General features: G+C 57.8%; 6 protein-coding genes across 6 annotated transcripts; 3 read left to right on the top strand and 3 right to left on the bottom strand.

The window, feature by feature from the left end:
• Positions 1 to 299: 299 nt before the first annotated feature.
• EX895_001745 (uncharacterized protein) lies at positions 300 to 1,518 on the top strand (the record flags this gene model as incomplete). The annotated part of the gene is made up of 2 exons (XM_029882344.1): positions 300 to 305; positions 1,030 to 1,518. The coding sequence occupies 2 exons, from the start codon at positions 300 to 302 to the stop codon at positions 1,516 to 1,518; spliced, it is 495 nt and encodes a 164-aa protein (XP_029741199.1).
• A 914-nt stretch (positions 1,519 to 2,432) lies between these two features.
• On the top strand, positions 2,433 to 5,066 carry EX895_001746 (uncharacterized protein; the record flags this gene model as incomplete). Its single annotated transcript, XM_029882345.1, has 1 exon — positions 2,433 to 5,066. One exon carries the CDS (start codon positions 2,433 to 2,435, stop codon positions 5,064 to 5,066), a length of 2,634 nt encoding a protein of 877 aa, XP_029741200.1.
• A 102-nt stretch (positions 5,067 to 5,168) lies between these two features.
• EX895_001747 (uncharacterized protein) lies at positions 5,169 to 5,963 on the bottom strand (the record flags this gene model as incomplete). The annotated part of the gene is made up of 1 exon (XM_029882346.1): positions 5,169 to 5,963. The coding sequence occupies one exon, from the start codon at positions 5,961 to 5,963 to the stop codon at positions 5,169 to 5,171; it is 795 nt and encodes a 264-aa protein (XP_029741201.1).
• Positions 5,964 to 6,333: 370 nt separating this feature from the next.
• EX895_001748 (uncharacterized protein) lies at positions 6,334 to 8,634 on the top strand (the record flags this gene model as incomplete). The annotated part of the gene is made up of 1 exon (XM_029882347.1): positions 6,334 to 8,634. One exon carries the CDS (start codon positions 6,334 to 6,336, stop codon positions 8,632 to 8,634), a length of 2,301 nt encoding a protein of 766 aa, XP_029741202.1.
• Positions 8,635 to 13,358: 4,724 nt separating this feature from the next.
• EX895_001749 (uncharacterized protein) lies at positions 13,359 to 16,100 on the bottom strand (the record flags this gene model as incomplete). Its single annotated transcript, XM_029882348.1, has 1 exon — positions 13,359 to 16,100. The coding sequence occupies one exon, from the start codon at positions 16,098 to 16,100 to the stop codon at positions 13,359 to 13,361; it is 2,742 nt and encodes a 913-aa protein (XP_029741203.1).
• Positions 16,101 to 17,471: 1,371 nt separating this feature from the next.
• Positions 17,472 to 21,356, bottom strand: EX895_001750 (uncharacterized protein; the record flags this gene model as incomplete). The annotated part of the gene is made up of 1 exon (XM_029882349.1): positions 17,472 to 21,356. One exon carries the CDS (start codon positions 21,354 to 21,356, stop codon positions 17,472 to 17,474), a length of 3,885 nt encoding a protein of 1,294 aa, XP_029741204.1.
• Between the last annotated feature and the right edge of the window lie 101 nt (positions 21,357 to 21,457).

Below are 21,457 nucleotides of genomic sequence, written 5' to 3' on the forward strand. Positions count from 1 at the left end.
TTTCGGATGGTCCGTTCTTCCAAACTTTCTCTCCTTTTTTTTCTTTTTTTGCCTCCCTCTGAACCATTTCTTCCAGAGAAAACCCCTCTCTGCAGACGCGCCTGAGCTGCAGCCAGCACGGCTCGAATTTCACCCTTCGACATTGGCCACTCAGGATCTAGGGCATGCTGCTGGCTCTGGCACTGTAAGGGACAAGCTGCTCTGGTAGCGAGTCTATCCCACACCGCCTTTTCGTTCTCCATCTTCTTCTCCTCCATCACCCTATACTGGTATCAACTTCCCCCTACAAATCCGCAATCATGAAGGTAAGATCACCGTCGAATCTCGTCGTCGCACAGCACTAGCATAGGACCTGCATGCCATCCGCACAGGAGCAGTAGTGATGGGCAAACGAAGTTTGGCTAGGAGGGCTCGGGACAAGACGATCGAGGCAACAAACATCTTGCTACGGGGCAAGATCCTGCCGACGATGGTCACTTTCCTCTGATTTGTTTCGATGCGCACGAACGTACACGTATGGGACTCGAACATCTCGACGCGTAAGCAGCCGAGGTCGCTAGCCGCAGGACGACAGTCGCAGCTCGATCTGGATCGCTAAGGTCGTGACAGGCGCTGATTCGGAAAAGTGCAGTTTGCACCAACGTCGGAAGCTAGGGACGAAGCTAGCGTGTGGCAGAGCAAACCCTCATCCATGTGATGAAGTATCCCACTGTCAATCCGCTGCGTGGATCTCATGTGCGCACCGCAAGTCGAGCAGTTACCACCGTCTACCGTGCGGCGCCGTGCCGTCCACCACGGCTAGCTCTCCATTGCTTGCTGCGAATAGGCCCGCGTCGCTGCAACGGAATCTGGAATGTAATCAGGAAGACGAGCTTTTCGTGAGGGCTCGATGTATGGCTATGCTGGCCAATCGTGATGCTCGGGTTACTCTTCGGGCTAGTGTTGAGCGACGCGACGCTCGGACAAACTTGCCTCAGCTTTACTGACAAACACGTTCCTTCTTTCCCCTTGGCGATCTGATCCGCACAGCTCTACACCGATCTTATTTCCGGCGACGAGATGGTCTCGGATGGTTACAAACTCCATGAGGTCGAGGACATCGTCTACGAGGTCGACGCTGAGAAGATCGTCGTCTCGGACGGTGATGTCGACATTGGCGCCAACCCTTCCGCCGAGGAGGCCGCCGAGGCTCTCGAGAACGGTGCCGAGCAGGTGATCAACATTGTGCACTCGTTCCGTCTCCAGTCGACTCAGTTCGACAAGAAGTCGTACCTGGGCTACCTCAAGGGCTACATGAAGGCGGTCAAGGCCAAACTGCCCGAGGAGCGCGTCCCCGCTTTCGAGAAGGGCGCTGCTGCTTTCGCCAAGAAGGTCATCGGCTCGTTCAACGACTGGGAGTTCTTCACCGGCGAGTCGATGGACCCCGAGGGCATGGTCGCTCTGCTCAACTACCGCGAGGACGGTGTCACCCCTTACCTCGTCTTCTGGAAGGACGGCCTCCGCGAGACCAAGATCTAAGTGCGGATCGCCTCTCATCGAGAGTGTCCGCTTTTGTCTTTGTATAGTCTCAACACCGTCACCCACACACTTTCAAAACACACACCATATCCCTTCTTGCCCTTTTTTTGTTCCCTCGCGAAATCTCGATCGGATCTCTTTCACTGAACATAGCGCCAAAGCCGGATGCGTGTGATGTGTGAGTTGTGCTACAGACAGAGGACCGAGACGTACACAAGTCGGTGCTGGTTCTCAGTCTATCCTGCAGCCTTCCAGCCGACTGCTATCCTGCTCTTGCTTGCTAACTGACTGAAGACTCCCTGCCATGCACACGTCAGAGCCACGCACGCCATAGTCGTACCGCCTGGAATGTTCGTGTCCGTGACATGGCCGCTCCTGGCTACTCCGCTCACAACCTGTGGTGGTAGTGGATTTTGTATCTGCACAGCAGGACAACCGACCTTGACAAAACAAGTAGTGAAACTCCATCATTAAGTGGCAAGAAAAAGAAGACAGAGAATAGGGACAAAAATGGAAAAAAAGAAAACACGACCCCAGGCGGGCTCGAACCGCCGACCTCAGCATTAACAGTGCTACGCTCTAACCAACTGAGCTATGGAGCCAAGATCGCTACTGGATATGCAGGTAAATGCGTGCGTTTGCATATATTACTTAGAAAGTAACTCATTGAGTCCGGCACGGACCAAGCCAGATGACGTGTAGGCAGGCTGTGTCAGTGTCAGTGTCAGATTCAGCCGTGGAAAGCGTGAGAGGTGAGTGGTGCTTGCCGCTGCTCGTTGGATCGATCCTTCTCTCCCTCACTCAACACTCACACACTCTCTTCCTCGTCCTCCTGCTTTGTTCAGCAACGCACGAATCAGGTAGAAACGAAGTCCTCTCGCAACACTCGTCGAGCAGGTTAGATTGCACACAAGATGGCAGGATTCCTCAGAGGTGGCGGATCCGGTGGGGCCGGTGGTGCGGGCTACGGCAGAGTCAGCAGTGGCGCAGGCGGCAGCAACCCTTACGGCGACGGTGGCAGCAACCCACATACATCCGCCTCTGCGTCGGGTGGTCGGTTGGCTGCTGCGGGCTACGGTGGCGGAGGAGGCGCAGGTTATGGCGGCGGAGGAGCTGGCTTTGCGGCAAGTGCTGGTGCTGGTGCTGGCAGTGCACCTCGCTCCAGCGGGGCCGCAGGGTATCGAGGTGGTGCTGGCTTTTCAGGCGGTGCTGGCTTCTCGGGCGGCGGAGGATATGGCTCCGAAAAGGCACCGCCTCAGCGCGCTTCGGGCGGCGGGCATCTCATTGTCAAGTGCCCCGACCAGCTCGTGCTCTCCAACTGCCTCATCATCAACGGTCAGGAGTGGGGCTCGACGCAGTACGTGCTCGTCGAAGGCATGTACGTCTTCACTGCCCAGGCTGACTCGACAGGCACGATCCAACCAGGCACGCTCGGTACGGCGCTGCTGCAACGAAAGTGGGCTGGCCTCTCCATCCCGGGCCACGTTGTTCAAGCTGAGAGCTACGACCCTTTTGCGTTCGGCAACAGCGTCTATCTCGGCAGCATCGATCTGGAGGTGGCTTACTTCCGCAAGGGCGAGGTAGCTTCGCAGGCGTACGATACGGCCGAAATGGCCAAGCTGTTTGGACGCGCGTTCGAAAACCACATCTTCACCACGGGCCAAACGCTTGTATTCGAGTTCAAGGGCATGAATCTGGTGGTGACGGTGAAGGGAGTAGAGGTGGTAGAGCTGCACGAGATCCAGCAGCGGAGCACCAATGCTCCGCCCAGTAGCCACGGCGCATCCCACCCCAGTCGCTCTGATCGCGGCATTTTGATCGCCCAGACACAAATCAACTTTGCCGCCGCCCGCGATGGTGGTGTCAAGTTGAAAGCGTCTGGTAACCGGCCCCCACCCAATGCCATCTTGCAGCCCAATTTCAAGTTCGAAGACATGGGCGTTGGTGGTCTCGACAAGGAATTTGCCAACATCTTCCGACGAGCTTTCGCATCTCGTATCTTCCCGCCCGCGCTCGTCGAGAAGCTCGGCATCCAGCACGTCAAGGGTATGGTGCTCTACGGCCCTCCAGGAACCGGTAAGACGCTGCTTGCGCGTCAGATCGGCAAGATGCTCAATGCGCGCGAGCCCAAGATCGTCAACGGTCCCGAGGTGTTTAACAAGTTTGTCGGTGGCAGTGAGGAAAATGTACGCAAGCTCTTTGCCGATGCCGAGGCGGAGCAGAAAGCAAAGGGGGACGAGTCTCAGCTGCACATCATCATCCTCGATGAGCTGGACGCCATGGTCAGGCAGCGTGGATCCGGCGGAGCAGGCGCAACCTCGGCCGGAGACAATGTCGTCAACACGCTTCTTGCCAAGCTCGACGGTGTCGAGCAGCTCAACAACATTCTTGTCATTGGTATGACCAACCGACTGGACATGATCGACGAAGCGCTTCTGCGTCCCGGTCGTCTTGAAGTGCACGTCGAGGTCAGCTTGCCGGATGAGTTTGGTCGTCGTCAGATCCTCAACATCCACACCAGTAAGATGCGCAGCAACGGCGTGATGGACAGCGACGTCAACATCGACGAGCTCGCCGCGGTGACCAAGAACTTTTCTGGTGCCGAGATTGCCGGTCTGATCAAGTCAGCGACTTCGTTCGCTTTCAATCGCCATGTCAAGGTCGGCACGATGGCGGGCATCTCGAACGATGTCGAAAACATGAAGGTACAGCATCAAGACTTTTTGAACGCGCTGGAAGAAGTCAAGCCCGCGTTTGGTGTTGCTGAAGAGGAGCTCTCGCAGGTGGTGCAGAACGGCATCATGCACTTTGCCCCGCACATCGATGTCATTCTGCGTGACGGGCACCTCCGTGTCGAGCAAGTGCGCACGTCGCAGCGAACCCCGCTCGTCACCGTGCTGCTGCACGGTCCTCCCGGCTCGGGCAAGACAGCGCTTGCTGCCACAATCGCCATTGCCTCCGACTATCCGTTCATCAAGCTCATCTCGCCCGAGAACATGATCGGCATGGGCGATGCGCAGAAGATCAACTACCTCAACAAGGTGTTCAATGATGCGTACAAGTCGCCACTGTCGATCGTTGTGATTGACAACATTGAAAAGATCGTCGAGTGGGTGCGCATCGGCCCTCGTTTCTCGAACTCGGTGCTACAGGCGCTTGCTGTCCTGCTGGGCAAGCGTCCACCCAAGGACAAACGACTGTTGGTGCTGGCAACGACGTCGAACCGATCCATGCTGCACGAGATGGAGATGCTCAACGCCTTCATTGCCGAGATCCGCGTGCCCAACATTACGTCGCTACGAAGCGTCGACCATGTGGTGCGACAGATGCAGCTGTTCGACAACGACCACGATGTTCAGAGATGCCAGCAGCTGTTGGCGCAGGCCGGGCTAGGTGAGGAGGGGAGACTCAACATTGGCATCAAGAAGCTGCTCTCGGAGATCGAGATGGCGAGACTCGACAACGATCCTGCTGACCGATTGGCGTCGAGTCTGTCGAGTGTGCAGAGTACGGCCATCGACGTGGACATCGACGTCGGGCTCAGTTAGGCTTTTGTAGATTAGCATTTTGCTCTTCGATTGTGGCAGTGGACATTGAGTTGATTTTCATTGAAACCGATCGATGACGTTGTGTTGCGGGATCATTCTGTCTTAGGTGTTGCGAGGAGGAAGGCCGGCGGCCCATTGTTTGAAGATGGTATGAATGTCCGGTCTCCACTCGAGCGCCTTCTCTGCTTCCTGGACGGTAAACGCTTTCCTTCGCCGTTCGTGTGCTTCTGGCCAGTCATCCTTGATCGCCTCCTCTCCGGCCGCGAGCAGAACCTCGTGGCCCGTATAGACCGCTCTCGGAACGAAGCCGGACTCGCCCGGATGCTGTACCGGACTGTTCTTGTGCGGTTTCTGATCTTCTATGGTCAAGTCTGCCGCTACAGTGCTGGAGAGCGGACCCGGGCTGGAAGGATGTGCTTGGCCAACGAGACCTGCTTCCTCCCAGAGCTCTCGAACCGCGGCTTGGCGGGAGTGCTCGCCGGACTCGACACCCCCCTTGGGTAAGACGAACTTGCCCGAGTGCTTGCGTGACGATACGAGATAAACGCGAAGGATGTCGTGGGGTAGTGAAGAGGAAGAGGAGGAAGCCGGGAGGATTTCGACTGGGATGGCCACAGCCACTTGCCTGGGCTTGACTGCTTTGCGAAAAGATTGCAGTTCGGTCAGCGGGTCATCGTCAGCGAATCCAATCCATATCTCGTTGCTCACCCATAGTCGTTCCAAGATTGCTTCCGAAACGATGTAGAGAAGATCACGGTTGAGCAACAGGAAAGCGTCAGAAGATCGAGATGCAGCGGAGAGTGTTTTGGAGAGCGCGTTTGCAGTTGGACCCTGCGTTGCCGTTTCCTCGAGTGTTAGGCTAGGCTCAGCGGACGGACCACTTGCTAAGGCCGCCATTTTCGACGGCCCGCGGGGTTTTCCAGAAGTGGAAATTTCCACCGAATCTGGAGTTCCAGCAGAGAGAGCGAGAGAGCGAGGAAAACGACACAGCAGTAGAGTTCAAACGGAATAAGAGGCAGCCGTCCAGACCGACTGACTAGCCTTTCTGCCTTCTTCTCGACCATCAATCGAAGTCTGAAGGGACCTAGTCGGATTCACCGTACTCACCTCACACTGCAAGTTCGCAGTAATCAAGACTGCTCGCCACTGAAAAGCCGTTACTGGGGCATTCCGATCATTTCGGCTTTGGTCCGAGTTCCCATTGTTCTCTTGCTCCGAAACGATCCTCGGCGGGCAGTGCTGCTCATTGATCGCTAAGCTGGGGCCTATGGTTGGAGCTTATAGCTGGCTGAAGAGAGCCGCCTTGGGCGTGCCTCGTCATTGGCAATCCTCCCTCGTCGGCTCTTCCGCTTCTACTGTCGCATCCACCGCGCCGGCGACATCCTCTTCTGCGTTCATTCAGCGCCAAGGTCGAGGTTATCCTTCATCAAGGCCGTTTTCCACCGCCTCGAAGCCCGTCGGCTCTCCCACCTCATCTCGGACGTCCTCGTCCACATCATCGACATCCTCCTCGTCTTCGGCCACCTCGTCATCGTCGTCGGCATCATCTGGCTCCTCTCAGTGGAAACCTCCTCCTCCACCCTCTGGCTCCACCGCAGCCTCCCGTAAACAGTCCCGCAACGAGTGGCTTCTCGTCGGCGTCGCAGGATCCGCAGCAGCAGTTGGCTCTTGGTACTACTGGTCCAATATCCGTCCACGCCATCAAGCCAACAAGGCCGCCGCCGCTGCGCTCGCCGCCAACTCGGCTCCGTTTTCTCTCACGGCGGAGAGCAGAACTTCCTTCTCCATCCCCACCCGCCAAGCTCAAGCTGGTGGCCCCACCAACAAGGTGATTAGCACCCTCACCAACGCCGAGGTCGACCGGCGTCTCACCGAGAACCAACGCAGCACCCGCGTTGACCGACCCCAGGGTGCATGCCTCGTTGCACGCTACGACACCAACTCGGTCGCAAGCAACGATCCCATCGAAGACAAGCGGGCTGAGGTGATTGTGGAACGTGACCGAGGTATTGGCGATAGTCGACCTTCCTCTTCCTCCACCTCACCTGCGGTCTCGCCGACTCCCAACACAGCGACCGGTAGCGCAAATGGCGACCTTTGTTTTTTCGCGGTCATGGACGGCCACGCTGGCTTCCACACTAGTACGCTACTCAGCCAAAAGCTCATCGCTTTTGTTGCCCTCGAGCTCGACAAGGTGTTCAGGGAAGCGGGCGAGTACGCCGAGATTGCCAAGGCCAAGTCCGCCATGCCCAGTAAGCTCTGGCGTGCCCTCGTTGGCGGTGGCCCCGCTGCAAGTTCGACCACTGGATCAAGCAGCGGTCTAGATGGTGACCCTGAGGTGGTCAAGAGGGCCATTGCCAAGGCATTCCGCGGTCTGGACAAGGAGATCGTCAACACACCTGTTGAGCTGCTCAAGGAATACGAGCTCAGCTTGGCTTCCACCTCGTCCAGCTCAGTCTCGCCGGAAGGCGGCGCAGGTAACACACGAAGCCTCAGCTCGCTCGCACACAGCATTTTCCCTAGCTCGATCAACGCTACTTTCACTGCCACGCAGAAGAGCGCCTACGAAAGCATCCTTCCTGCCATGTCTGGCAGCTGTGCTCTGCTCACCTACATCGACTCGGCTCGTCAGGATGTATACGTCGCGTGCACCGGCGATTCGCGTGCCGTCGCCGGCTACTGGGACGAAGACTCTGGCAAGTGGGAAGTCGAGGCGCTTTCGGTGGATCAGACCGGCCGCAACCCAGATGAGGTGCGACGCATGCGCTCCGAGCACCCTCCCTCTGAGTCCGAAAACGTTATCCAGCGTGGTCGCGTGCTGGGCGGGCTCGAGCCTACGCGCGCGTTCGGAGATGCCAGGTACAAATGGGATCGCGAGCTCCAAGGTCGTCTCTACGATGCTTTCTTGCCCGGCGGTCGATCGTCAACGCGTGGACCTCCTCGTGGACTCGAAACTCCTCCGTATGTCACGGCTACCCCGGCGGTGGAGTGGCGCAGAGTCGGCGAGACCAGCTCGAGCCCAAACAGGGAGCTGCGCTTTATCATTATGGCAACCGATGGGTTGTGGGATATGATGAGCAACGAAGAGGCTGTCAGTCTAGTTGCTGGCCATCTTGCTGGGATCAAGGGCACCATTCGTTCATCCGAACTGCAACGCCACACCTTCCAACCTATTGATAAGTTGCACTCGTTGCCGTCAACAACTTCTGTGCCTTCACCGTCGACAGAGACAGCAGCGGCCGCATCAACGTCTGTTCGTGCTGCCTCGTCTGACGAGCAGCGAGAGCTGGCCGTGTCCAAACAGCATCCACTCTCCAAGGGTCCCGAAACGCTCAGGACATTCCAGTTCCAGGACGAGAACCTCTCGACCCATCTGATCCGCAACGCGCTGGGCGGCGCCAACCAGCAACGCGTCGCAGGTCTGCTTGCTATCCCTGCGCCCGAAAGCCGAAGATACAGAGACGACATTACGGTCAACGTCATTCTGTTCAACTCTTCTGCCTCGACTCCGCCAGCGCAGCAGTCGGCAGCCGCTCCGAGCGGCGATGAGATCAAGGCCAAGCTTTGATCAGTCGTGTTCATCGTAGTGCTTGAGATGCAGAGAGGCAGCCGTGATATGCGGATGTAATTACAGTGGACAGTGCAGGAACGAAGTCGGTCGAATAGCAGGAGACAGTGCCTTTGTGTGGTCGTGGGTTCCGGAAGCTGCTTTTGAGATAGCCTTGCGTGTGAGGGTTTGAAGTCGACCTCGAAGTTGAGAGTTTACGTTTGAGTAAGAACGGTTTCGCTCTAGCTCTGGCTCTGGTTCTGCGACAAGAGTAGGTGAACAGGGTTCTGTGCACGGGTGGGCGGTGTCCACGGGTTCATGAGAGTCGCCACGCATGTTGCCTACAACAAGCGCCCGCCCGACGCAAGGAGAAGCAAAAGACGAGCTCCCACTCTGCACATGGTCGACATTCGACTGCATCCACCGGAACTGGTTGTTTTATCACCGTTGACAGGCTGATGTCGGCAACGAGCAGCGGGGAGGGCCGTGGTGGTGAACAATGAAAGTGTGCGCTCTCCCAGTCAGCGGGGGCGGGGGGTTTCAGACCGGATTTGTACATCGCGAAGCGAGCGGTGCGTGATCCGTTTCAGCCGGGACGGTACCAGTTCATGTCGAAGCTCGGGCTTGGGTCTCGACTGGGTTAACCTTGAACCTTCAGAAGAGCAAGGTATAAGCTCAGGTGTGTAGTGCGAATGTTTGTCCCTTTTGTCTCTCAAGTGAAAAAGAAAAGTGGATGCTCGGAGATCGCTATTGCAGCGCCCGCTTTCACCGAGATGCCGGAGGCTAGGCTTATGAAGTGTGTCAAAGTTCTGCCGAGACAATCGACAATGCCCACTGCCATGAACAATGGCGCAGTGGGCTGAACGGTCCAATGGGATGTCAAGTCATGTGCCGCGATAAGCGCCTGCCGGTGAGCGCTGCAGATATCCCGATCAATGCTCAACAGTTCGAATGTCACCTCGTGGCGATGCGAATGCAGTTGACTCATACCACTCTTTCGCTAAGTGACCGAAAGCAACAACAACGTCTCAAGACTCTTTTACACCATCACGACTCAGCGTTGAAGTGCCCAGACATCCCCACCGGATCCGATCCGCAGTACTGGGAAACGACATTGAAACGCTCAAGATTTGGGTGCCCACCCCATCCTACAACCCACATCTCATCTCATATTGGAGCGTCACATAAAGCGAGATGAGGAAGCGGCGGTTGCCATGTTGCTGGCTCTCTCTTGCTCTCCCCACCTTTATCAAGACATGTTGACCAGATTTCCCTTTTCCTCATAGTTACCCGAACGCAATTGCCTTCTAATCTTCGAGGTGGAGATCAAAACGAGAGAAAGACACAGCATGTGGTGGGAAACATGGAGGTCACTGGCATGACAACTTCCCGACAGTCGGTATCTTCAAAGCAGCTTTTCACTTGTTTTGCAGCTGCGCTGTCTTTCTCCCGTGCAACCAAGGCCCCACCGTGCTTTGCATTCATTCATGAGACACCGTTCGGATTCCGACTTCGAGCTTGTTCATATCGGACGCACTCTCTCGCGCAAGCTTTTCGGTATCCGCTAAAGAGGCTGACTTTGCAAAGGATTTAGGGAGCGAGCATAAAAGGACGCCAGACGTGGCAAAAGGAGCATCTGGCCAGCTTGCCTAATCAGGCTGAGTTTTGGTCTCTGTGGCGTCACTAGCCTCCAGCATCATCACCTTGCGACTTTCTGCGCATATCGTCATCGCGACAACACACACCTCGCAAACAGCACAAACCAAATTCAGAAAGATGTCGAACGGAAACGCCACCGAAGCTAGGCAGTACGATACCGACGGCGATGGCTTGAACTTGCCACCCTTCAGAGATCTTGTGTCGTTCCAAGGGCCAGATCCGCGTGTCGATGCTGATCGTGTGACAGCGTCTGCTCGACACCGTCGACACAGTGTCCATATCTCCGCGCTGTCTCAAAACTCTCAAGAAGCGTCCCTCGAGGTGGTCGCAGTCGAACGGACTGCTCATCGTCTTTCTCATCCCAAGGCAGTATCGCCTCGAGCATGCTTGGACCCCCAGTGTGACCGTCATGGATGGAAGCAAAGACGCGGAGAGACTCTTCCACAACGTCAAGGTCATCGCACTCCAGATCGGGATGCTCACGACGACTCTCTATTACACTACCAGCAGGCTCGAGAAGTGAATCCTGGCGAACGCCATCCCTATGCTCGACCCCATCTCCGTCCCGATCACCAGATGCACCAAAGCTATCGGTCGGGCAGACTCGAAGACAGCATGACGTCGCGGCAGGATACGATGATTGGAGAACGCGCTCCAGCGTCCCAGGAGATGGTGCGCTCCTCGAAAACCTACCACCCGGGTTTGTCTTACGCTTCCAGTCGTCTGCCTGACAGCTCGGAGGTTTCGAACCCGCTGGGTCGAGCAGGAAGCGTCAACGACGTAAGTCAGTCCTTTCCCACACAGGCAATTCCAAGTGAATACCGTCAGCGGACGCGTGACGATCGACAAGAGAGCAGTCAACGCAAGGCTTTTGAAGCTCCGGTTCGAGTGTCCCCGCAAGGCATGAAGTCTTCCCGAGACTACCGATCGATGGAATACCGCGAGCGGACGTCGAATCCATCGTCTCCCCAGATCCTCGACGCAAAGCGGGTAGCGGCTAGTTCTTTGTCTCTAGGACAGACGCCGTCACCAAGGCTGCCCATTCCGCTAAGTCAAGGCAGGATGTTCGACTACTCGTGTGCACAACTGCCGGTCGAGAACCGCACACACGCCTCGCCAGCGATCATGGGGCCTCCATCGTCAAGCTTGCACGCAGCGCACGAAGCAACAAGCAAATCGAGTCCAATCGACAGGACTAGAGAGCGGGATAGTGGTCGACCAAGGGTGCTTTCGCACCCCCAGCCGCTGTATCCGAGCGAGCATGGTGTCGTCTACCAACATGGACATTCTGTTTATGCAGAAGACAATCGACCTCAAACAGTCTCTTCTCACGATAGGGCTCTTCCCGGAAAAAGTCAGGATTCAGAGTTAGCTCGACTGCAGATGGTCGAGGTGATGCCACAAAACGTCTCTCCAGTTAATCCACGAAGAAGACTGTCACCCTTGCACCGAGAGGAACGACCTTTGGATTCAAGCTGGTCGCATCAGAGCTACGGTGCCCGGTCTGCTGCAATTCAACGCGGATCACAAGCGGTTGCGCCAGTAAAAGTCATTCCGGTGGATAACTACCAGGGTGTAAGACCATCTGCAAACGAATTGCCTCGAATGGTCCACACCCGAGACGAATACAAGCGAACTTCTCACGCAGTCGTACGCCATTCCGAAGGTGTCTATCTACCAAGGAATTGCGCAAACGGGTGTCAGTGTGACCTTTCAGACGTCCGCCAGATTCAACGCGAGCGCTCTCCTCCTGTTCAACAGCAGGAAGCAAGAACACATCGTCCTTCTCAGTCCGAGAACACCGTTCGCCGGGGCTCGAGCATGCAAGACAACGGGAGAGTCGTGCAAGAAGGACACTATCAAAGCCGGTCCCAACCTCAAAGCATTCCTTCTGCATCCCCGACCTTCCATCGTAAAGAGGTTCGGATGGCACAAGCACCGAATTTCTCCCCTCGCTATGAGGGAATGCACAGCAGGAAGGCCGTTCATCCTGCCGAGAAGAACGCTCTCGAAAGGAGAAAGGACGAGGCTTCGCCGCGAGATCTGGTCCGCATGGAGTCTACTCACCAGCGCCAAGGTCTTCCGCTGGACCCGAGGGAGAAGCATGTCTTTTCGTCACAAGGTCGACCAAACGACAGCTATCGGGCAGTCAGTAAGGCGATATCTCCAGAGTACTTGCCTTCCGGTCGAGCTACACCTTCAGGCTACGAACACATGCCACGACACACGGCTATCTGTGGACCCAGCAAGTCAACTCTGCGAGAGCGCCTAGCGCCTGCTACAAGCGTCTATCGAACTGAGGGCCTCGCTCACCACCCGCTACGAAGGAACGGTGAGCGAACGCACCGCGTATCTCCATCAACACCTCCTCAACAATCTCGACTCAGGGAGACAGACGTCGAAACTGCTCGTCCTCGACACACCCCCTCTCCAGCTGAAAGCGTCAAAGGTGCCTCGGTGCCTCGTCGCAGCGATGAAGATAAGCATACCGCTTCTGTCGCCCATCCCAACCTAACGGATCCAGCCAGGTTGTCTCACAAACGTCGTGCTCTTCCTCCGGTCATCGCTTCCCAGCACACCAGCGTCCAGTCACACCATGCTGTGGACCCAACGCCTTCAACCCCGCTACTTGCTCCACCGCGACCACTCAAAAGGCATCGAGCCGACTCGGACACGTCGCTCGTCCTCAGAGCGTCCCGCTTCACCATGACGGTTGAGAGGGAACACGTTAGTCCGCGACCGTCCTCCTCGTCGCGCATCGTGCTTCCTTCTCCACCTCGGGCTCCTACATCAATAGAGTCATTGAACCGCCACAATCTGGATCAAGTGGACCGGCCTAGCAAGACCAGACGTGGCAGCAGCACATCTGATGCCCGTGCAAAGAGCATTAGCGGCTCTGCACCTATCACTCCCCCTCATTCCTCGACTTGAGTCCTTGTCCCATTTCAAAGATTTCTTGGTTCGGCTCGTAGCCCCTCTCTGGTCATGTTTACACGCACGTCGGCTCAATTGTAGAGATGATGTCTCAGCAAGCTGGTCAAAAGCGAGATGTTCGGTTGAAAGCCATGAGATTGTGATCGGAAACCTTACAGAGCCAGACCATACACGACCTCGTCCGACGCCGCACTGCTCGTCGCGACCAGCACATCGTTTGCACCACCACCCTCTGCTGCCGCTTTACTCTGTCTTCTCCTTTCTCCTGCATCGCCCTTGTCGGCTCCACTGTGATCGGAAGAGAGGAACGCGAGCAGCGAGTCAAACTTGCCACCCACGACGCCCACCACCCTCGGCTGCGCAGAGACCGGAGTCGCGACCGAGGTGTCCGTCTGAGCCGAGAGCGGCGTGACCGGCTGCTGGAACTGCTGCTGCTCCCTCTGCGGTGCCACGCCGTAGATCGGCGTGAACGCGAACGGCAGTCCGCCGGTCAACGGCGGGGTGTGGAGCACGCTCGAGTCTGCCGTTGAGCCTCCGTCGTGCGACGTTGACGCCGAGGCGGATGCGGGTAAGCGTGTAAAGGCGGGAGCAGGGTCGAGGGTGCAGCTCTGGCTCTTGGGGGCTCCCCGTTGAGCGCGATGACGCTGGGAGGGCGGGTGTGCGTCGTGCGGCGAGACGGGCGTCGAAGAGGAGCGGACAAACGAGCGTTTGCTGGCGAGCGTGCGTCTACCGTCGGCAGCCACGAGAGGCGCCGACCGAGGCACAGGCAGGTCCGGCAGGGGCGTCGAGGGCGGCGGGCAGGGCGGGGGCGAGTGGATGGCACCACTGGTGGCGGTGGGAGAGAGGACGGAGCGGCTGAGCTTTTTGCGCAGCGGGATCGCCGCGCCAATGAGGTCCGCGCTGAACCTGCTGCTGCTGGTGCCGTTGGTGCTGGTGCTGTGCTTGTGCGAGGGGGCGAGCGCGATCGAGATGGGTGGCTTCGCACGACGCTGCCGAAGCGAGCCGATGCTGCCCTCGGCTTCTTTGGATGATGCTGCCAAGACTGAGTCCGAAACCATGTGTCGAAGCCCGCCTGCTGCGCCTCCCTGTCGGTCTCTGCTGTCGCTGTCCTGGCTGCTCCGCGCCTCTTCTCGGTCACTCTCAAACTCGGAAGATGACCGTCCCCCAAGCCGCATCGCGCCGTACTGCTGCACCAGCCCATCTTGCCCCTCTTTCGCTTTCTCGGCATCAACCACACGCTTCGACATCCGCTCTTCCCCATCCACTCCTCTTCCCATCATCGCCCCAACCATCCCGGTCGGGATCACGCCCAGCTCCCTCATCTGATAGTTCTGCATCTGAATTTGCTGCTGCAGCACCAGCATCGACGCCGTCGACATGGCCAACGATTCGCCAGACTCCGGACCCAAACTTCCATAGTCCGAGTAGTCCGAGCCGGCTCCACCTGCTCTGGTGTGCATGCTATCGAACGATGCGCGGGTGCTTGCCGTCGAGGCATAAGCGGGGGACGACATAGCGGCCGCGCGGGGCAGTGGGAACGAGGGTTGCGAAGCCGCCTCTGGCGTTTTGAGTACCTCGATCACCTCGCCGTCCTCTCCCGCGGCCAGGTTCTGAATCAGCGGCAGCGGCTGAAGGTGGCGTGACGTCGGATAAGCCCCAGTCGGAGGCGGTGTGCGAGAGAGATACACCGACCGCATTTCGCCTTTCCTCGTCCGCAATATCCGTCGCAGAGGTCGAGACTCTTGATCGATTGAATACCGTCTTTCGCCTTCTCCTTGCTCGGCAAAATCTGCAGCAGATGAACTAGGATAGACAGGGGCACTCCCGCTGCGTGTCCTGCCTCTCTTGGTACTATGCGGAACACGCCGGTCGTCTCCGCCAGAATCGCTGTCGCTCGAATCGGACAGGCTCGCGCTGGCAGCGTTGTCGCGCGCTGAGCCTACGGCTGTGGTGGTGTCAGCGTCGAGCGACGCGAACCGACGTCGAGCGCGGTTGTGTGTTTCCGAGATCGATCGTGTGGCTCGCTTCAGTCGCTGTTGCGGAGGGAAGGCAAGCGATGAATCTTGCGAAACCTTATCGGGTACGGAGGGATCGGTAGCCGTTGCTGCTTCTGTCGCGTGTTGCTGCTCGATGGGCGGCGGCAGGAAAAGTCCAAGAGAGTTGCGAGCTTCGATCGCGTGCGGTATCCCTTCCTCTCCAAACTCGTTACTGGTGAAGTGTGTCTCTGCAAACACGTCTGGCACAGAGGCGCTCCGTAACTGAGGACCTTCTCGACTACCACCACCGAATGCAAACAGCGAGGCAGGGATCGGTTTGCGTTTGCCGGTCTTTCTCTTGGGTACGACGACGAGGTCTTCGGGCTCGAGCTCGATCCCACCGCGTGGTGCAGGTGGTGGAGAAGGATGAAGCTGCTTTCCGTTCCTGGTGTCCGAAGAGCTTCTGCTGCGGCTCCGCCTGTCCTTTGCGTGATGGAAGCCGAATACGAGTCGAGAGAATAGTGCTGCTGCCGGCGACCGCTCTTCCTGGTACGGGCTGAATCGCGAGACCAGAGACTCGCCCGGTGATTGTGGGAAGCTTTCTCTTCCCTCCCGCTCAGTGCCGTGTTCGTTGCCTAGCCACTCTCCAACAGATGCGTCAGAAGCAGCTTCGCTTTCGTCGTGAGTGTCGTTCCCAGAAGACGCAACGAATCCCGGAATCGGCAAGCGCTGGAACGGCCTTCTGCCCAGACGGATCTCTCTCTGACCTGAGTCAGCTCTGCTGGTCTGTTGTTCGTCGCTGAAAGTGTCGCAGCACGCTGTGGCGTCGGTAGGCGTATCGAGCGGGGCTGATACGATGTCGTCGAGAGGCACGAGCGAGGTGTGTTGCGGCATCGAGGTCGAAGGCGAGATCGACATGACGGCATGTCCGATGTCACACGAGTGAACGAGAGAGAGAGAAAGAAATGATGGTGTAAAGGCGGACGAGAAGACAGGTGCAAAGTGATTAGATTCGTGTCAGTTAATGACCGAGGGTTGCAGAGTCAGACAAAGGAAGCGGCGCAAGTAGGTGTTTCGGAAGCTGCTTGAGCCCCGCAACCGCCGAGCTTTCCTTCGATGTACAGCCGTGAGGCGGAGATGTCTGGATGAAGCTGCTTCGAGAAGAAAACAGACCGATCTGGCGGCTTCATGCAGGCTGGAAAAGCGAAACAGGCACGGATCCAACACGGCACAAGCCGTCCTGGAGCCCTTGGCCGAGCCGCGTTCCTCTCTTGTCGATCCGATCCACTGATTCCACATTGACATGACTGCCTTTCTCTCTGCCTCAATCTTCTTCATCCTCCAGCTAGAATCCCTTGACTATGAACCCATGTAGCGTAGTACTCACCTGTAAGACCAAGTCGAAGCTCCAAGAACTCAGGGCAGCAGGAGGGGATGGAATGTCTTACCCGTGGTTGTGGTCTTGCTACCCGAACACGAAACCAGACCGAATGCAATCGAGTTCTGTCTTACCTCGCGCCCTTTGTGTTGATCCGAAGCAGAGTCGAAAGCCAAAAACGGGACGCAACGGAGCGATGGAAGAGGACGAGGATGTGGGGATGAGACAAGAAGCTTCCACATCCGTCGAAAGGGGAGCGCAGCTTATCTGGTCGTACGACGCAAATGCCAGAACATGTCTCTCGCCAAAGCACCAACGCAGCAAAATGCCCACGCTACTCTCAAGTGGCGTTCCGTTTTGCTTTGTGCTACATCTCGAAACAAACGAGCCAAGCGAGAGAGATAACGCCACTGTGAGCAACGCACCGCGGTTGCTGTGGTGCTGTGGAGATGCCCAACCCAGGTGCTCGTTCCTATAGAGCGGGACCAGACGGAGGACCGCGGGTGCAGTGCGTGTCCCGGGGGCTTGGTACGCACATCTGCGACCCCCTCGAGCCCGTCTAGAACTTCGACTTGGGATCGTCTCGAAAGTTGAGACTCGTCAAGTGTGGCAGACAGTCAGAATGTCTAAAAAAAGGGGATCAGCAGGAGGCCGGTGAATGCAGCTCGCATAACTCGACAGATTCGACAGGCACGCCAGCTGCATATAACACAATTCCCGATCTCCGCCGCCTTACCTCCCGATTGCCAGTTATGAGCACACTTCATCCCACACACGCACACCCAACCACTGTCAGAAGGCAGAAGGGTGAACGAATAAAAGGCACCTTTGCGCGCGAGAGCTTGTGAAAGAGAGTGTGTGGGGGCTATGGATACAGTTTGGCGTTCTAGAAGGAGAGTGTAGAAAGTAGTCTAGATGACGGCAGCAGCAGGGGCAAGCTTCTGGATGTTGAGCACGACGATAGCCACCACTTCATCCTCGCTGCCTGCCGCGCCTACAGTAGTCGAAGTAGCGGAAGCATTCGATCCCGTTCTGGCGCGTGCGCCAAACTTGGTCGGACTCGAGTTCGGGCTCGGACTCGGGGGTGCACCCCCGATCGGCCTTGCCAAGATAGCCAGCTTGAGCGTTAATGGAACGGGACCAAACTTGGCTGGAACAGTGCCCGACAGCTCCTGCATGCGCTCGTCCCACCGCAGCCAGTGCAGGAACTCGGGCCAGGTGTTGTAGTACTCAAAGTACTTTTCGTCCTGCAGCACCGGGTGGTAGCTGAGCTTGCGTCCAGATCGCTTGCCTGGTGAACCGGGCGCGCCGCCGACCATGGGCGGGGCCGCGGTGCCAGCAAGCGCAGAGACGCGGATCAGCTCGCCCGGTCGCACTGTGATGTTTTGCGACCGGATGCGCGACCATGGCGTTGAGACGGCAGGTGCTTCGCCTGAATGTCCAGACGAGTCGCTGCGGCGGTGCGAGACCGAGGCTGAGGGGCGGTGTGAGGGGCGGGCACGAGTGGGAGTGACGGTGGACTGAGGTGCTTGGAAGGGTGCTGCTGCTGCTCCTTCTCGAGATGCCGCTGAGTTGGCAGACCATGGCCGTCCAGCACCGGCAGAGGCAGGAGCTGTACCGGCATCCGCGCCGCGGCTGGCTCGCACTGGTGTTTGAGGGTTGTCGACCTTGTCACCCGCTCCGTTTCGTTCCGCTGCACCCGGGATGATGGGCGAAGCAGGTACGGGACCATTCGACGGCCTCACCGCCCGTACCGTCGGACCTCGCTGCAGCTCATCGCTCGCCCTCGGCCCAACCACCCTAGTACGCACCGGTGTCGAAATCGCATCCGCCAGCTTCATCGAGCCGCGTCGGCCATCCGGATAGCGCACTGCAGACGTCTCTGCCCCGACCAAGTCGGGAACATAGCTTGCCGCCGAATTCCTCTTGGTGTTCTCCGCCGTAGCACGCATGTTCGCAGCGGCGGAAGGGTCGTCCTCTGCATCCTCGAACGGATCATCGTCGTCTGCCACTGCTGCCGCCTGCGAAGCCGAACCACCGCTGCGGGTCGTGTCGATGGAGGCTCCTCGAGGCGCTTGGTGCATGTAGTTCTCTAGATGCTGCGAAAGATTACGCTGTCCCTGTTGGATGCTGACCTGCTGAGGTGGGGGCACAGTGCCGGACGCTTCGACGTTGACTTTGCGCGCGTAGCCTACCACTGCATCGTCCAACTCCACTGAGCCACCCGAGCCAGTATGGCGAGTTTCTCTTGAGCGATCTCTCGGCCCATCGTCATCGCGTTCGGGCGAGCTTTGGAATCCGGCCGTGAGGTTGAAGGCAGGCGATGTGCTGATGTGCGCATTTCGGTGTCGCATTGGAGCAGACCCGAGCTTGCGACGCACTGGTACTTCGAGGGGCGAGTCGAGACTGAGGGTCTCTGTTCTCAGCGCTTCGCTGCGGCGTCGCTCGGGAGTGCTGGGCGCCGCCGAGGTGCTGGCGCCGCGATTGGCCGACTCGTCGTAGAAGAGATTCGACTCCCAGCTGCTGCGAGCGGCAAGGCTCTTGGATGTCGTCATCTGTGACAAGTCGCGCTCCATCATGCCTTCCAGACCAAGGCCGATGGACACGGGGCGTGCAAGACCCGAAGGATCTTCCTGCAAACTGTGGCCGAGGTTTTCTTCTGCAATACCTTCTTCGCGATGAGAAGGGTGGAAGGCGGCACCGGCGGTGAAGTTGTTGATGGATCGGTTAGATTTGGACGCTTTGGGCAGTCGGTTGAACAGGTTGAGCACCGAGCTTCGTCGGGGCTTCTCCACCGCCAGCGGTGAAGGGTTCGTAATGGTGAACGCGGGTGCAGGCACGATGGATGCTATTCTTGGCGCAACATTGGCCGTCGTTGTGACGACCTGACGAGGGTCTCCATTGGACATTCTTCGATCATGTCCTTCGTCCGAAGGAGCCAGCGTCATCGCGTCAGAGAAAGGGGATCGGTCCGGCGCATTCGTACCAGCTGCAGCCAAAGCAGCATACGGATCGAGGTAAGGACTGGCTTCCTCGTCTGCCTTCTTGCCCTTGCCCTTCTTACCTCCTGCACCCAGACTCGCCCATCCAAAGCGCGGAGATCTCTCGTCGGCCAGTGTTCGATCGTCGTCTTGGCCGTTGTACGATTTTTCGAAGTCAGACGGCTCATCGTCCGGATGCCCACCCCGAAAGTGACGGTCCTCGGCAGCGCAGTAGCGGCGGCAGCACACCATGAGCAGGATCAGCATAACAAGACCACCAACACCGCCCAAAGAGGCTGCGATTGCGAACTTGGCTTTACTGCTGAGACCGCTGGAGGCAGCATCGGACGAAGAGGACGCAGCGAAGCCATTTGCCGAGCTGGTCGAAGACGAAGCGGAGTGCGAGCCGGTAGACGTTCGGTGAGTCGAAGGCGGAAGCGGCGTCGGCGACCCAGAGGAAGACAGTGGGTTGATGGCAAACGTCTGAGTGGAAATACTGCGGTAGCCGCCAGCGTCTGTCGAGTCGAGCGAGAGCTGTACTTGGACGCGCTCGATACCGCTCTTGGGAGGTGTACCAGACAACAGCATCGTGGCGGGATCAAAGTGGAGCCATTCGTTTGCGGAAGGTGGATCGAGGGTGAGCTGAGGAGGCGTCGGACTCGAGCGGATGTACTGGCCCAGTTCGAGCTGGAAAAACTTGCCGGGCGAGACTGATACATCCGGTAGAGAGGACACTGAAAAGGACGAGGGGTAGACGGAAAGGTGGGCCGATGCAGGCACTGGAGAGGCATCCGGATTGCTAGTGTTGGCCAAGCTGACTGGCACTGTGAGCGATACAGGTGCCGAATTGGACAGATTGAACGGCGGCGTACCGGAAAACGTATGCGAGGCCTCGTCAAAAGTGAGCCACGAACCAATAGAGCTAGTGTTGGCAGCCACACGCAGCAAGGATGTGTTGACGGGGTTTCCGGTCGAGTCGACGATGTCATCAAGAGGCAGTGCAGACTGGAACGACTGACCAGCAGTAGTGTTGATGGTAGGAAAAGGTGCTGCTTGAATGAATTGAGCACCACTGACAACCATCTGGACCGAGCTGTTGACACCTGCATAGCCACGCACGTCACTGGCAGTAATTACGACCGTGTAGAAGCTGCCCGCAGTATGCACATCGGTGGGCGCCAAACCCCAGAGCGTGACCGTCTGATCAAAGTGCATCCAGTTCGGCAAAGGCGAACCATCAGCCAGCGCAGCTGAAAGATAAACGCGATGACTGTCCGAGGTGAACGTATCGCCTGCAAAGCCGAGTGAGAAGGACCAACCAAGAGGCAGCAGCTGGGCGCCCGAAGGCAAGATACTTTTAGCTCCAAGCGTGGTGATGTTGGGTAGCTGTTCAGCAAGCGGCTTATTGACGACGGGGCCAGTGCCGCTCATCGTGATCAGCTGAAACGGAGTAGACGCCGTGCTGCCGGTCTTTGGGTTGGTCGCTGTGAGCGTTACCGTATCATTCGCTCTAGATGCGCGCGTTGATGCTGCGGGCGACGCAGGCGGCGTACCTGAGATCGAGAGCCTAGCAGGATCAAAGAGGGCCCACGCAGGAAGGCCTGTAGCATTGTACTGGAGCGGAGCAGTCGCATTTTGATCGACAAAGGTGTTTGGTGCTAAGGACCATGAATAGGATTGGCCATATCTTGCAATGGTGGGGAGCTGAGCGCTCACTGGAAGCTCGACGCGGACCTCAGCTTGCGTTGCTGTCGCAAAGACCAATAGCGTTGCGAGGCAAACCGGAAGTACCAAGGCTCCCTGAGCCAGCTGCATGGCGATGCTGCCGTCCCTACGACGAAACGTTGATGAAGCAGGAGCTGAATGTGACGATCAAAGTGGTGAGCTTTCCTAGCTAAGCGGTACTCGTATGGCGA

Source organism: Sporisorium graminicola, chromosome SGRAM_12 (assembly GCF_005498985.1).
Source record: "Sporisorium graminicola strain CBS 10092 chromosome SGRAM_12, whole genome shotgun sequence".
In the NCBI taxonomy this organism is placed as follows: Eukaryota; Fungi; Basidiomycota; class Ustilaginomycetes; order Ustilaginales; family Ustilaginaceae; genus Sporisorium; species Sporisorium graminicola.